We start from the raw sequence: 15,830 nt of genomic DNA, 5'->3' as shown, positions 1-15,830 counted from the left end.
TGTACATTTCCTTCCAGCTGTCTGCTTTGTAGTTACTGCATAGGTTTTGAAACTGAATTTTTTCATAATTATTGTAGTCTAAATATTTTCTGGTTTTACTCACACAATGTGTGGGTTTTCCCTTTCCAAACATACTGATTTTTTGAATACTGTGTTTGCTGATGACTTTGAACAGTTCTGTTCCTGTCAAAGAATTGTGCTATTTTTTAGAAATTGGTTGAGGTTAATTTTGTATCTAGCATCTAGTCAGTTTTCATGAATTTTCAGCTTTTTTCAAAACCATGTTTATTTTCTGTTAGCTGCTGTGCTCTGTGTGTCTAACACACAAATGAGCTGGCTTGTCAGTCGGACGATTTGATTGCTTTTACCTTACTGATTTGCCTGTTTCACCTGTCAGGTTGGAATTAGAAGAGGTATGTGAAAAACTCCTACTGTGTTGGCAGCCTTGGAGAGACAGTGTGTTATTGGTGATAATGGTTTATAATTGTTACATCTTTCTGATGAGCTAAATGTTCATTATGTGGTGATCTTTATCACTAATTGCAGCTTTTGTCTTATTGTTTGTTTTGTCTGCTAGCAGTGTGGCTGACTTAGCTCTTTATTTCTTCTTATATTTGAGGCTAGGACTTGCTATATAGCCCAAGCTGGCTTTGAACTTGTGATGCTCCTGCCTTAGCCTCCCTGGTGCTGGGATTACAAGCATGTGCATCATGTCCCTTTCTAGTACTTTTAATTACTGTTACCCTGATTTGTTTTCTTTTTGTTCTTAACAGATTTACTTTTTGTGTACATTGTTTCAGTAAACTTTAGACAACTGATTTGTAGTAAATTAAAATATCCTTTAAAAATCTTACTTTTTGTGTATGTGAAAATTATACTTTGAGCATATGATGTAAAGCTGAAATTCATTAATAACTGGGGACTCTTTAGACGCTCTGGGCTTTGGTCCTCGTTACGTAGGTTATGGTGTTTGGCTCCTCTCAGTCACATATATGTTCCTGTCTTTGATTCCCAGCTCCGTGTTGACTCAGTCTCTGAGTCCTTCAGTTCTTCCTCTCCCCTCTTTCATGGGAACCTCCTTTAGGTGCCCATGCCTCCTTTAATATAGGTCTGTATTTCTTGCTTCCTGCTGTAGTGGCCTCAATGCTTTCCTTCCTACCTGGTTTCTCCCTTACGTCGTTTTCATAGTAAAGCCAGTCTGGCCATTGAAATGACATTTGTGTCATCATGTCTTGTTCTCTAGGTATTGCAGTTCCTCTTGTCCACAGTGTAAAAGCTTAAGTGAATTGCTCTTCCATGTCCACTGCCCCATTGTCTAAGCCACATGTGTCGATCCTACTGCCTACAGCAGCATGTAGTCAAAGGTATCTGTGAACATGACTCAACACAAAAATCATGAAGCAGCTTTAAAATTTTGTGTGTGATAATATAACTGATTTCATGAACTTTGTAGATGACAACATCATGTTTCAATATCAGAGCTTAGACTCTAAGCTTTCTCCCTTAGTTCTGGTAGATGCCCTCTTTCCTGCTATGGAGATATATTCAGATCCCTCTAACTGGCCACAGCGTCTGCTGTTCATTGCCTTTGCATCTTCTAGCAGAAAGGTCACATTTTGTCCTCACTTTCTCTGACAACCCCAGCAAAGTCATTTCCCCACTGTAAGACTTGAAGCTGATGCTGGCACCACTTTCTAGTGACGGTCCTCTGTACTGCAGCCAGTCTCAGACCTAGCAGAAATCACTTTCTTCTGCCCTTAACTCCCTCTCCCAGGGCCGCGTTTCCACCCTTCTGCCCATCCCAGCCTTACTCCAGCAAGCTCCACTTCGTCAGTCCCTGTGGCCTTTCCAGTCAGGGCTTCTTCAAAGTACTCTCCAGATTGAGCATGGACTCCAGGCTTGGCCAGAGAGGGCAATTGCTCTGTTTTGTGGCGAGCGTCACTTTCTCAATGTAGACCAGGAAGCCGTCTGTTATTGGTTGAGAACCTTAACATTCTGTTTGTTTTTACATCGCAGTTTAGCCAAACTCCTAAGATCCCCCTGTCTGGGTGAGATGTAGCTCTTAAACACAATTCCTCTGCTATTCTGGCTGTTGGAGGACTTTGCATCTGTCCCTGTTAAGTTTCCCTTGTTGGATCTGGGTTGGCAGGTCCTTCCATGTAGTCTTTTTGGAAGTGGACTCTATTGTACAGGTAGGTCCTGTTGTAAATGTGACTCTGGAAATCTACCAGTAATCTTTTGTAGAGCACTACTGTGTGCCTGGTGAAAGGACAGGCATTGGAAGACTGAAGAATTAGAGAGGGTTTCTTATCTGAAGGAGTTAGAATGAACACTGTTTTACTTAAGATGTGGATGGAATATTGAAAAAGGAAAGCTGAGATTGGAACAGGGCTGCCTTCTGCCAAGCTAAGTTCCATCTCTCCAGTCAGGTCAAATGTGAGTGTAGTCAGCCTTATGATCATATACTCCATGCTCTAGACTTGCTTATCAGAGACCATAGGAGATTGTCACATGCAGAGTTCCTGGGTTTAGGCTAGCTAAAAGGTGGCCTCACCTTTGTGACTCCAGCAGTTCTTGGGGATCCCCACTTCTGGACTGTAGTCTCATCTTTGTGTTGCCTCTCTGAAAGCTAAGCAAGACACACCTCTTTGCTGTCTTCTTGGATAGTGAAGATACACATCGCTCTGATTCCTGTCTGGTTTTGTGTGATCAGCGAGATGTCTTTGTCAGTTAATCTGCATCACAGTTTTTTGTTCCATGTGATAGCTGTAATCTTGTGGTAGTTTCTGAATATGTTTCCCTTTTCCTATCATTTTTAGTTTATCCAGCAAACCAAGAACCCAAGGCAGGCTGACAGAGAAGCAGGCTCCTCCCTCCTGAGACTTCTAAGCTACAGTCAGATCTAGAGTAGCCCTTGGGCTCTTGGTGTAAACCATGGTCAACAAAGTCAGTCCTGCTTTTGGTTTGAGAAGACAGAGGTCACAAAGTTACCTCTGCCACTGTGAATACTGTAGGCCATGGACATCATGGACAGTATGAGCTCTGAGCCAGCTTGTCAGTCCTCAGACCTCTGCTATTTCCATATACAGTCACGGAAACTCTGCTCTTCAGCCATCTCTAAAATAGGGGAGTTAGGCATCAGTGTAAGTGATCAGTAGAGGCATGCTAACAACCAAGCTGTATTGATGTCGTCTAGCTTAGCAGTGGGCTCAGTCCATAATGGTAACAACTAGCATTTGTTCATGTGCTCACCGCATGCCAGGCATTGGGCTCGCTGCTTTATAGACATTCTCTCTTCCTCTCATAGGCTGCATAGGCATTTGAGTTATGTCCCATTCTATTATAGCCTTCAGTCACAAGTACAGAAATTGAGGCTCAGAGAGATCAAGCAACCCAGGCCTGTTTGATGTCAGGGCCTGAGCCAGTCCCTCTGGAGTATTCCAGAGCACAAAGACAGACAAAACCCCAGACAAACTGCATTCTGTTGGTAGAGTATCTGAAGCAGTATCTGTTACTCTAGAGCATGTGGTCTAGTTGGAAAGACAAGGTGTACAGAGAGCAGAACTAGAGAACTTGGGGTGACCCCACCACACTGTCCAGGACAGGAACTAGTGAAGACAGTCATTCAGGGACAGGCACTCAGCTTGGCATGCTGAGCTTAGTAGAGGAGGGTCTTGAAGAGAGAACTGAAGCGAGGTGGGTGTGACCCAGCACAGAGATGGGTGAGGCAGGGCCAGCCTTGCAGTGTGTTGTGAAAGGTAGGGTAATCATTCTGTGGCACACAGAAAATGGCAGGGAATTGAGAAGATGAAGCTCAGTAAATGTAAAGATTGCAAGCTAGTTGCCTTAGGGTCATATTTGGTGGCTCTCTCTGTTATTAGAAACTTTAAATTGGTTTCAACACTTAAAAATTGGAAGATTTTATGGAAAAGTCTGGATTTATAACTGCTCTTGAATCATGGAGTTCTGGCAGTTGCTGGCCCATCCTCGTGTGGTAACAGTTGGCTGGAGCTGGGGCCAGCTGTCTCTATTATGAGGTACAAGTGCTTTCCACTCCGTCCAGACCCCACCTGCCCATGAGACTCCATCTGTCTGCTTTCTGTGGGGCACAGTTTGTAGCCTTGGCCTTGTGGGTCAGCGCTCTGATACTGGATACAGTTTACTGTGATTGGACAAGCTTCTGGCACTTCTGGGTTGTCAGGGCCTAGCAAATCCTGCATACTTGGTCCTGTGGCACCTGGTTGGCAGTAGTGACCACATTAGAGTGGAATAGGCTTTGGAAGCCACAGCAGGGCTCTAGAAGGCTTAGAGGAACCAGACCAAGGTTGCACTAGCCAGCCTGGTGTTCATTTTGAGCTGTGCTATAAAGGCACAGTGTGGCTGCCCATTAGCCTCAAAGAGGCTGCACACAGTGCAGGGAACAACCTGAATATGTGTGTGCCAAAGGAAAACTGCTACTCATGATTGCTCAGTGTCCAGCTCCCTAGCCAAACATGGAGAGGCTCTGTTGCTGTTTGATTCTTTGAATGCACACTAGACAATAGGAACAAAACAACAACAAAAAAAGCACAAGCAAGGCTTATGATCCATAGTTGCCTCACACAGCAGGACAGCAACATGATGAAGATCACTGCCAGGGCTTCCAGCCCCATGTATTTTAGCAAAAGCCTGTAAAACCCAGTTGCCTTTCAGTAGTGCTGTGATCTTTCTTCCTGGCTGCTGACGACAGCTTGCCTCTGCATTTAGCCTGTGTTCTTGTTTTGTTTATTTATTTATTTCCCTTTCTTCTGCACTTGGTATTCCTCCAGGCTCCGTCTGAATGTACCTTGCCATCGGGAGCACTAGGCAAGAAGAAAGTCCTACTGTCTCTCCCTCAGGCTCAGGCTTAGGAAAATCAAAGCCAAGCAGAGGCAGCTCCTCCCTGCCTGCAGCAGGGTCAGCAGTTTGTGTAATGTTTTCCCTGTCAGCTTCTCAGCAGCTGACTTCCTGTGGTTTTGAGCCAGGGAGTGGGAGAGCCGTGTGGTTGCTGCCTTTTGAAGCAGGTGGGGCCTGCCGCTGTGAGCAAAGCCAAGCTCTGTGCTCCCTGCCAGCTTGCTTGTGCTCCCTCCCTTTTGTGTATACTGCTCTGTGGGGGGCTAACTTGCTCTGTGGAGTGAGATGGCACCAAGAGAACACCACCTGGACTCTCAGACAAGACAGAAAAAGGGAACAACACTTGGGCCCCATCTTCTGAGCAGCAAGCGTTTGGACACCATCATTTGAGTCAAACCGTAAAACTAGCTTTAGCATCTAGTTCCTAAGGAACATGCACTACCATCTTGTTGGGCTATAAGCATCTCACTGTGGAGGTTTTAAGTTGAACTTTGCATCCCTGGCTTAGTGGAATAATAAATCAGCCACTCTCTCATTCTTATTTTTAGCAGTCAGTGATTTTTATAGATACCAATTTGGGTCTCACAGGGCAACTCTCCAGTTCTAATTATAGAAGACTCCTTTGTGAGTCTTGAAGAGTAAGTGAACTTGGGGTTTTGATGAAGTATCCAGCCAACCAGTGGGGTCTTAATCTTCGATGGTCACATGATCACTGTAATAAAAGTATGGGACAGCTCCCCAACCTTAGAACTGTTTTTAGAGAATTTGTATGTTCTGTTGATAGGTCTAGCACTGTGCACATTTAACAATAGCATCAGTTCTTAAAAGAGTCTGCCTTTGATGCCCCTCACAGACCTCTACCAATGTTTTGCGTGTACACATGCTGAACTCTACTCCAGGTGTCTTGGTGGCTGAGAATAAAGCTTTCCAACTTCATTGTCTTTTATGTTCAGTTTCTTAGATAAGTTAGTTGTGGAATAATATATTCTAGTGCCCTAAAATAGTTTTATCTAGTGTTAGAATCCAGAAACCCAGTTAGACCTGTTTTCACGTAAGGTATAGACAACCTTTAGTCAAATTTAGGGAATTACTATAGAAACTCTATCATGAGGAAGTAGTTGTTCAGAATAGATATAGGTGTCAGTGATTACAGTGTCTGGCTGGTGTGAGTAAAATCAGTGGCATACTCTGATGGGGTAGCTCCCGAGGGACACTGCAGAGTATAAGAATGCTGGGAGGAGGGAGCTTCAAAAACAGGGGCTGGAAAGGTGGCTTAGCAGCTAAGAGCTTCTGGTCTCTGTGGACATTACACTCACAAGTGGCAAGAGATTCATACACAAAATAAAAATTAAAAATTGTTTAAAATAATCTGCTTAAGGGCTTCATTATAAATACATAAAAATACATATTTGAGTCTATATGTCTACCTAGGTGTATTGATATTGGTACTTATAGATACTGGTAGATATTATTAGACAAAGTAATTTCTTGAATTTCAGAATTTATTTGGAAAAAAATATAACTTGAATAGCTAAAGCAGCTATTGTTTCATAGAGACATGTGTAATAGACCAGGCTCTTGCATGGAAAGCACCATAGATGTGCTGGGTGGAAGTGAGCAGTCTGGCAGCTGAGGTCAACCAGACAGCTTTCCTCTTCTCCTGCTCCTCACAGCAGACCTGGGCATTTGATAGAGTGGCCTGTGATTGAGGTGGAGCTTTGTGAGATAGTGTAACTTGTAAGCCCTTGCGGGCTTTCTAGGCTGGGGAGAAAGCTCTATAGGTAAAATGCTTGTCTTGTGAGCATGAGGACCTGGGTTGGATCCCCAAGACCCTTGTAAACAAAGCTGAATCAGTGACATGTGCTTGTAATTCCAGTGCTGAGGAAGCAGAGGTGTGTGTGGGGGGGGGGGGGGGGTTCCTGGGGCTTGTTAACTAACCAGCCTACACTACTTGGTAAGTTCCAGGCCATTGAGAGACCATGTCTCAAAAAAGAAAACACAAGGGGCTGGAAAGATGGCTCAGCAGCTAAAGAGGCTGTTGCTCTTACCAAAAACCTGGATTCAGTTCCCAGCACTCATATTCAAACTCCCCTTTCTGACATCCTTTTCTGACCTCTTCCCTCACGTGGTACATAGACATACCTGTTAGGGTCTGCAGATCACCCCACAAAGACCACCGTTCACATATGCAATCAACAAAAGCGTTTATTTCTCAAGACAGCATTCTCACATGGGGGGGGGGGGGTCAGCCGTTTAGGTACAATGGCGACAGCCGTGAGAGGAGTGTGCAAGCTTCTTTTAAGCACAGTAGAGGAATTCCAGGGTGGGGGAATCGGACCTTTGGGCTGATTGGTGGGTTTGAACCTAATTGCAATTAGTCAACAGGGGATTGGTTGGGAGCTAGGGACTTTCCAGCTTTGGGGTGGGGTGGCTATCTTTGGTTACCATGAGGTGGCAGTGGGGTATGATTGTCCCTGGGAGGACCAGCTCAGCCCAGAAAACCAAAACTGAGGCCTGGTCTTTGGGCAAGGCTACTTGGGCCCTGCCATAAGATCTTGCTGTAAGAGGGGATGGCTGCTTCATACCCACAGGCAAAACACTCTTACACATAAAACAGATCTTTAAAATATTTTTTAAAGTAAAGCAAGATGCATGGCAGCTGAAAAATGACAACCAAGGTTTTCTGTTATCTACACATACTTATGGGCACATATGAACACACACATGCACATACTTATGGGCACATATGAACACACACATGCACATACTTATGGGCACATATGAACACACACATACACAAGCCACACACAAACACATAAACTATTTGTTTTGAGAAAGTAAGCTTCTTTTCTGTAGTACACAAATTAAAAGATGCTGTTCTTCTTGCTACTCTGCACAGCTGGCAGAGTATGAAGTTTCATGTTGGGTCTGGGAGCACACACCTCATCTTTTAAAAAGAATTTTGGATGAGGAGCATTAGTAATAGAGGTCTGACATGTGCCCATGACGGTGGGAGCTGTGTCTAGGACTCTGGCTCCAGCCACTTTCCTGCACCAGCCTCCAGAAGCAGGGACTTTTTCTCAGAATTCATAGGAAGGAAGGTGTGGCAGGAGTAGATTGGGGAGGGGTGTCTTAAGTTAGTTTTTGCTGAGGTCAGTGCAGACTCAGTGTATACTATAAGCTTTGTAATAGGGTATAAGTAAGCATTGTATAGCCACTCTCCCAACCCCAAGTCGTGACTCAGAAACACACAGCAGTCTTCCCTGAACGGTCCTAGCACTGCCCATTGGCCTGCATTGTCATTTCTCACTAGCCTGGTTTTGCCTGGTTTTTGAACTTGCTGTAACTAAGATAATGAAACTACCATTTTGGAGTGACTTCTTTATTTGGAGGGTGTCTGACTGAACAGCAGGCCCTACAGATCTTTTTTAGGGCACCTTAAAAAACAGCTTACAAAGCAGCATGGCAGCATTAACCCCTCCACAGGAACATAGCTAGTAAAGTCACTCGCTGGCAAGGCTTGTGCACTGGGAGGATCCTGGGGAGAGTTGGGTATGTCTCCCTCTCCCTTGCCAGTTGGCTATAAGATGCAGTGAACGGAACTAGTCACTGTGAACCATTCAATGTGATGTCATTGAATTAGAGCCTTGCCATAATACAGTGTGACCTCAGCTCTTTGTCGCTTAATGATAGCTGCAAAAACTATGTCTAAATAAGTCCTATTCACAGGTTGCAGGTGAGGATGTTGCTATGTCTCTGTGGATCAGGGTTCAACCTGCAGTACCTTCTGACTCTGGGACCACTTTTATAGTAACTGAATTCAGACAGCCATCATTAATTACTTTGAGCTGCTTTTGTTAGATGAAATGTAGCTCCTATCATGTATGTAGAGGAAGGTTTGATTCTGACATATGGCTTCACTCAGTTCTGATGATAGTTTTCCTAAGCTCATGACATCAGTCAAGTTGCCATCCTGATAGTACTGAAATGTGTGTAATGTGTGTCCCCACCCTGGCATGGGTGTGTGGAGGCCAGAGGTAGAGTTCAGGAGTCCTCCTCACTTGTTCTCTGCCTTATTGTTTGGGACAGGGTCCCTCACTGAACCTGGAGCTAGCTCTCTGTTGTGTCTAGACTTGCTAACCAGCAAAGCCCCAGGCTTTGACTATTTCTCCCTCCTCCTGTGGGGTTACAGGTGCTTCCTGACACACCCAGTGTTTTGTGTGGGTCCTAGGAAGCCAGATTCAGGGGTTCGTGTTTATGCAGCGAAAACTTTACCCACTGAACCGTCTCCTCAGCCCCACGTTGAAATTTTTTTGCTTTCTTTCCCACACATTAAAGACTTTGGATTAGTACCACAACTAGCTGGTAAGCAGTTGAAAGACCAAGTAAGAGGGAAGAGCCCTGCTTACTGGGAACTGTGGGGTCCTGCTCAGTGGCAGCTCTTGGCGTGGAAGTCACGGGGCATTCAGGCATGCAGCAAAGGAGCCCTCACACCAGCTTCTTGAACTGTAGGTATAGGGAGAGGCAGAACCATTCTGCAGGACTGACCTCTTGGTGAGTCTGTCCTTTAACAGGCCTCCGTGTGTCCTGTAGGAAGTCCTGCTTTGCAGCTCCTCAACCTTCAAGTCTATGTGGGAGGTTAACTAAGAGGAGCAGTGGAAATGGGGGCGAGCGTGGGATAGTGCATCTGCAAGCCGCAGACTTCCAGCATGTCCAGCCATGCCAGAGGCTGAGGAGAGCAGGGGGGCCACCCTCCCCTCAGAAGGAACTACCTGTCAACGCCTTCAGTCTGCACCCACAGAACTATGAAAGACCCGCTAGCCTGTGGGTGCTGGGCAGCTCCAGAGGGGGATGTTGAGAGGACTACTAACCCACGAACTAGACGTTTCTCCTTGTCAGGCCACAGACTGCCTTAAACCTAGCTGGAAACTGAACAGAAGTCACTTCATTGCTCAGGCTGGCAGGGCTTGAACAGCTTGAGCTCAGCATCCCCTGAGGGATAAAGCAGTAGCTGCTTGTTCAGGGGGCAGATGTCTGTGTTTGTGATGGCTGCAAGACCTCCACTCTGTCCAGTCTGTGTCCATACCTCGGTGGGCATTTGTCTTTCATGGAGTTCTCAGAAGCAAGGTAGGACGTTTGCTGGCAACTTCTGCTGAAAGCTGTGTACTACCTTTAGATTAGGCTATAAAAAAATAGGTGTAGGGCAGGGGCCAGTGAGATGAGGGCTCAGCAGATAAAGACACTTAGCACCATACCTGACAGTCAAGTTTGATCCCTGAAACAAGAGAACCAACTCCCTTAAGCTGTCCTCTGAACTCTGTACCCACCAGGCCACCTCTGCCACCACATACACTAAATAAATATAATTTTTAAAATTAAAGTGTGGTGTGTGTGTGTGTGTGTGTGTGTGTGTGTGTGTGTGTGTTTGAGGCAGAGGGCCCTGAAGTTTAGAAATGTTTCTAAATTACCAGTAGAAAGGAATCTAACATGGCAGACTTAGAGCCCTTTAAAAAGTGGTGTTGTTCAGCTCCAGATTGAACCTGAGATATTGTGTGGGGGCTGAGGGGGAAACCCTATAAAAGGTGAGGTGTCCTAACAGAGTTAGCTGGGAGGCTATCATCCAGTAGGACTCGCCCACATTGCCTCACTGAAGCCCTGGCCTGAATCAGCAGGTGCTGGCTCCAGTCAGAACATCCTGCCAGGCAGGCCTGGGTTTGGGCAGAGGAAATGAAACCTCGTTGTTTACTGTGAGATGTACAATAGACCTGCCATTGCAGGAAGTGGTGAAAAGTTGATTGATCACTCATAACAGGGCTCTACCTCGAGAAACAGGATGTGTGCTCTCATTTGTGCCCGAGTCCCGCCCCCATTACAGTTCAGGCTCTTCCTGAACTTTGGCTGCTTCCTGGGCTGTGGGCTCTTTTTAACACCACCACCTCAAAACTCAATCACCAAATGTAAACTAATTGGGGGAATGATGTCACTTTAGCTGTGCCAGTGGTGTGTGCCTAGAGCTGCTACTGCTACACTTTCACTGTAGTTAGCTGACCGAACTCGTCGGCAATCTATCCTTTTTTAAATCCTCCAAATGGAATGTTATGTCACAATTGTACAAAGAATAAACCATTTTTACAGTTATGTGCTGGGATTACATTTGTATCAGCTTCTAAGAAAATCTAGTTTGGGCTGTGTCTTTATGTAACAGTATGATCCACTTGGCAAGTCTCTTAAGTACTGATTCTCTTCACTCTAACGAGTGCTTTCTGAGCATGTGAGATGTCCCTCATTTACACATAAAAGACACATAACTGCAGCCAAGTTCACTGAGAATATCATATTGAATGGCTGGCGCCTGTAAGAGTCTGGCTATTTAATGACATTGACAAAGTTTTTTTTTTAATGTGAACTAGCCAGTTCTGCTTTGAATGTGACAAAAAGAATCACCAACATCCTTAGATGGCTTGATTTTTGAAATGGTGGCACTGTTACAGAGATGGATTCTAGAACTTAGAGGAACGGCAAATTAGAACCAATATTAATTACGCTTGTGCTTGAAAGAACGAAATGGCTGCCCTGTCGTGACTTGATTTTTATCCCTAAATAAAGTCCCCTTTTTTCCTCTTATCTGTGTGAAACAGTTGAGTAGGGAGCCCTGTTTTTATTACTCCAAGTCTTATGTGTCCATGCTGCTATTGTGAGATTTTATTCACATTTTACCCCTGCATTGGGGGGCAGGGTGTGGAATCCGGAATGACACGTGAATGGGCTTGAGTGTCTGTTGGAACTCCAGTGCCAGCAGAACACTAGCCAGCCTGAGCTAGGGGACGCGAGACAAGGAGAAATGGAAGCTGGCACGGTGTGCACACTTAGAATCCCCCCCTCGGGCTAGAGGCAGGAGAATAGTCGATTTGAGGCCAGATAAGTTCAAGGCCCCCTTGAGCTATAGAACATGACCCTTTCTCAAAACACAAAGGCTACAATTAAAGCTCATTGGTAAGGTAGAGTTTATCTAGTATGCATAAAGCCATGGGTTTAATCTCCAGGAAACCCTTCCCTCTTTTGAAAAAAAAAATTTAAATTTAAATTTTAAAAAAATGAACATGGGATTTAAAGTAAAACACTTCTGGAAAAGTAAAGATCCGCATAGGTGACTATGCAGACAGGTGCCATTGGATTCTGTGGTAGACCGCAGCCGCTCTTTGTGTGAAGCCTCGCAGTGTCGTTAGCTCCCTCCCCTGTCCTGCCTGGAGTCCTCTTCACCTTGGCAGGCCTTCCGCCTTGGCCAGCTCTCTGGAACTGCCTGCTGAAGCCCTGGGCTTCTCTTCTCCCAACGCTGTGGCCGCTCTCCTCCCCTCCTCCTCACTGCCCATCCCTGGACATTGCTCCACCGTCACAGACGGTGACTGTTCTGAGGAAGGGGCTCAGACACATGCCAGCTCCTCCACGGGAAGTGCTGTCTCTGTCCACATCAGCTCCTCTGAAGGAAGCCATGTTTGTTTGTTTGTTTGTTGTGTGAGCTCATGTAGAGGTCAGAGGGCATCCTGCAGGAGTCCCTTCTCCTTCTACAATGTTTGTCTAGAGGATTGAACTCAGGTCACCAGGCTTGGTGACAGGTGCCTTTATTCACTGAGCCATCTCACCAGCCCCAGTTTGAATTTTTAGTTAGCAGGTATTGCATTCGTGGTGGATTTAAAAACTACGCAGTGAGCAACACTAAGGCTCTGTCATCTGCTGATGTCATTTGTCCAGTTTTCTGTTGGATTGTTAGGTCTTTCTGATTTCCAAAACTTCCTACGGACTAGGCCATCATCTGTGATGTAAGTTGGGCATATGTCTCCTACCTTACTTAGCATTAGCCCTTTGACCTGGTTTTGATGGCTTGTGCGGTTTCCCTTAGTTGAAGGTATCAGGCTTCTCTTCCCGTAGCTTCTGTCCTGTAGGTGGAAGGAAGGCTTCCCTCCTTCTAAGTCACAGACAATCCTCCACTGCTTGTGTGCCTTCTCTTTTTCTCTCTCACACACACGTCTATGACTTGCATGGGGCTTGTCCTGGTGTCACATAAAGGTATCAACTTTGTGATGTTTTATATCTTGTCACCAGTCTGATTAATGAGCAGGACCTAATTTTTCTTCTTGATATAATTTTCAAGGTCCAAAAAGTTGTCTGCCCTCGCAGAAGCCTTGAACGTGGTCTCGCTCAGTAAAGCCCAGCTGGGGTTAGAGCTGCCAGAGCTGGAGGCTGCTGCGCTCCTTGTCCAGGAGGAAGAAGCTGCCAGAGAAGCGGCCCAGCGCAGGCCCACACAGCGGGCACCAGGCTCCAGTCCCGAGCCCAGTGACTCGGACAGCACCACATCGTCTGACACCGAAGACCCGGCTTCAGAGCCCGAGGAGCTTGTTGGGACTCAGCCCTCGCTGCTCACTTCTCTGCAGGACCCCCTTTTGGAGGAAGACAGTGCCCTGCTCATCCAGGACAGCGGGCTCTGCAGAAACATGGCCAGCCAGGGACACGAAGTCAGTCAAGGGCAGACACTGGCCCCTACCCGGGCTCCTCTGATAGAGGAGGTTGGAGAGCAGCTGAGGACCATCCTTCAGGTTTCCACACCTCCTGGTGTCAATGCTGGGAGCCCCAGCAGTATGCGGGATGGAGAGGAGAGGGGACAGGTGCCCTGTGATTGACTCAAGTGGTCGGCTCATTATGGGGAACTAGGTCAACTGTGCTCTCATCTGGCCGTGGAATTTTTTTATTTCCATTGTGTACTTTTCCTGTGTGGATAGAGGATGTTGCTTTTCAGCGAGCTAACATTTGTACCTTTAATTTTTGGTTTGCAACTTGAAAAGTAAAACCCTAATGTAGTAGGAATCTTAAAGAGTTTTGTTAATAAAAACTCAAACCCGAGGCCAGTTATTGGGGTGAATGCTGGAAGATCAGAGACACAGAACAAGCCATGGCTACCTCACCTTGCCAGTTCCTCAGGTGATCCTGTTTCCTCAGGCTGGAAGCTTCTGAGTCCTCATCCCAATGGCTCTCAGCTGAACTGTGTTGCTCCAAAGCCTAAACGCTTCTCCAGCCAAATGCCTAACTAACTACATGCTTTTCTCTCCCCTAATTCCTGGTCCTCATGCCTTATATACTTTTCTCTTTCTGCCCCCACTCCCTGGGATTAAAGGTTGGGTTTCTGGGATTAAAGGCGAGGTCACCATGCTTAGCTGTTTCTAAAGTGGCCTTGAACACACAGAGATCCGGCTAGCTCTGCCTCCCAAGTGCTGGGATTAAAGGCGTGCACCACCACCGCCCAACTTCTGTTATGGCTTACTCTTCCCATTTTCTAGCCACCATTTCTGGCTCTGTTCTAGTGGCTCTCTGTTCTCTGACCCCATATATGTTTATTTCAGGGAACACAATACCCACTACACCCTAAAGCATTCTTCCCAAGGTATAAGTAACATTTTAAGATGAAGACCACAGATCTAGTAGGATAAGTTCTAGACCAGTGGTTCTCAACCACCCTAATACTCAGACTCTTTAACAGAGTTCTTTGTGTTGTGGTGACCCCAGAAAAAAAAATACTCTGTTGCTACTTCCTAACTGTAATTTTGCTACTGTTATAAATTGCAGTATAAATATCTGATATGCCAGATATCTGATATTCAACCCCCAAAAGGGTCAAGACCTACAGGTTGAGAACCACTGTTCCAGACTGTAGTGGGACAGCTCACAGGTAGGGCTCACATTTGAAGTGTGCACTGTGAGAAATACTAACAGATGAGCACACCAGGTGAAATGCACACTGCAGCCAGGATGTTGGACATCTGACATCCCTTTCTCCAGGCCAGATGCCACCCACCTGTGTCCCCTGAGCGACCACTGATGTGCTGTGTCGTAGTCCGGTGGCTCGCATTGCCTGCCCTGGACCTAAACCGAAGCACCCAGTGTACTCTTTGGGTCGGGCTCTTTTCGCTGCACATAACTGTTGTGAGGTTGACAGGTGTGCTAATGTGTGCCGAGTCTTTGTGTTGTCTTCTCAGTGTGCAGACCAGTTCTTGGAATGGCTTTGTCCATTCCCCCACTGGTGGGCATTTGAGTGGCTGCCAGTGTTGTGACTGTTAATAAAGCTGTGTGAGCATTTGGGTACAAGTCTGTGAACATATTTCCTTTTTCCTGGTAAGTGTCAGTGTGACATGGCTGAGTGTGTGGTAGGTACATGTTTAACATTTAGCAGCTTGTGAAATTGTTTTCCCTCGTAGTTTGGATGGACCAGTTTACACCAGAGGTAGGAGGGTAAGTGTTCCTATTTTATCCATTGCTCAGTGCTACTTGGTATTTTCATCTTTTTTACATTTGCTTATTTAGTTACTATGCATAAGTGTGCGTGTGTGTGTGTGTGTGTGTGTGTGTGTGTGTGTGTGTGTGTGTATGTGTGTGAAATTGGAGGTCAGAGAACAACTTTCAGGAGTCAGTTCTTGCCTTCCACCATGTGGATCCCAAAGATGGAAGTTGGGTCGTCAGGCATGGCATCAAGCACCCTTACCCTGAGCCATCTTGCCAGCCCTCTTAGTGTTTACCATTCCCACAGGTCTGGAGGTGAAACCTGATTCTGATCTGTGTTTACTGATTTAAGATTTACTGTGCTGAGCCAGGTGGTGGTGCACACCTTTAATTCATCACTAGGGAGGCAGAGGCAGGCAGATCTCTGAGTTTGAGGCCAGCCTGGTCCACAGAGCAAGTTTCAGGATAGCCAGGGCTACACAGAGAATCTTTGTCTCAAAAAACAAAAACAAAATAACAGATTTATTGTGCTGAGCCTCTTTTCACAGGCTTATTTGTTTTAGTTTGAGAGTTCTTTATAAGGTTTGGATACAAGTTCTCATTATGAGTCAGGTTTTCCTGCTTTTTTACATGCCTTATCATCTTTGATCAGCTGGCAAACTCTGGATTTTATCCTGCCAGGTGTTGGGTTT

At 45.8% G+C, this 15,830-nt stretch overlaps 1 protein-coding gene across 1 annotated transcript in view; it reads left to right on the top strand.

The window, feature by feature from the left end:
- The window catches only part of Shq1 (SHQ1, H/ACA ribonucleoprotein assembly factor), a 108,273-nt gene extending 94,505 nt beyond the window's left edge, over window positions 1-13,768 (top strand). The window contains exon 11 of the mRNA XM_036181663.1: window positions 13,022-13,768. Coding sequence (XP_036037556.1) covers window positions 13,022-13,547 — 526 coding nt within the window. The 3' untranslated portion in view covers window positions 13,548-13,768. The remainder of the gene's footprint in view (window positions 1-13,021) is intronic.
- Window positions 13,769-15,830: the final 2,062 nt, after the last annotated feature.

Source organism: Onychomys torridus, chromosome 3 (assembly GCF_903995425.1).
Source record: "Onychomys torridus chromosome 3, mOncTor1.1, whole genome shotgun sequence".
Lineage (NCBI taxonomy): Eukaryota > Metazoa > Chordata > Mammalia > Rodentia > Cricetidae > Onychomys > Onychomys torridus.
Note: the sequence above shows the minus strand (reverse complement) of the source record. Positions and strands in the feature narration are given on the sequence as shown.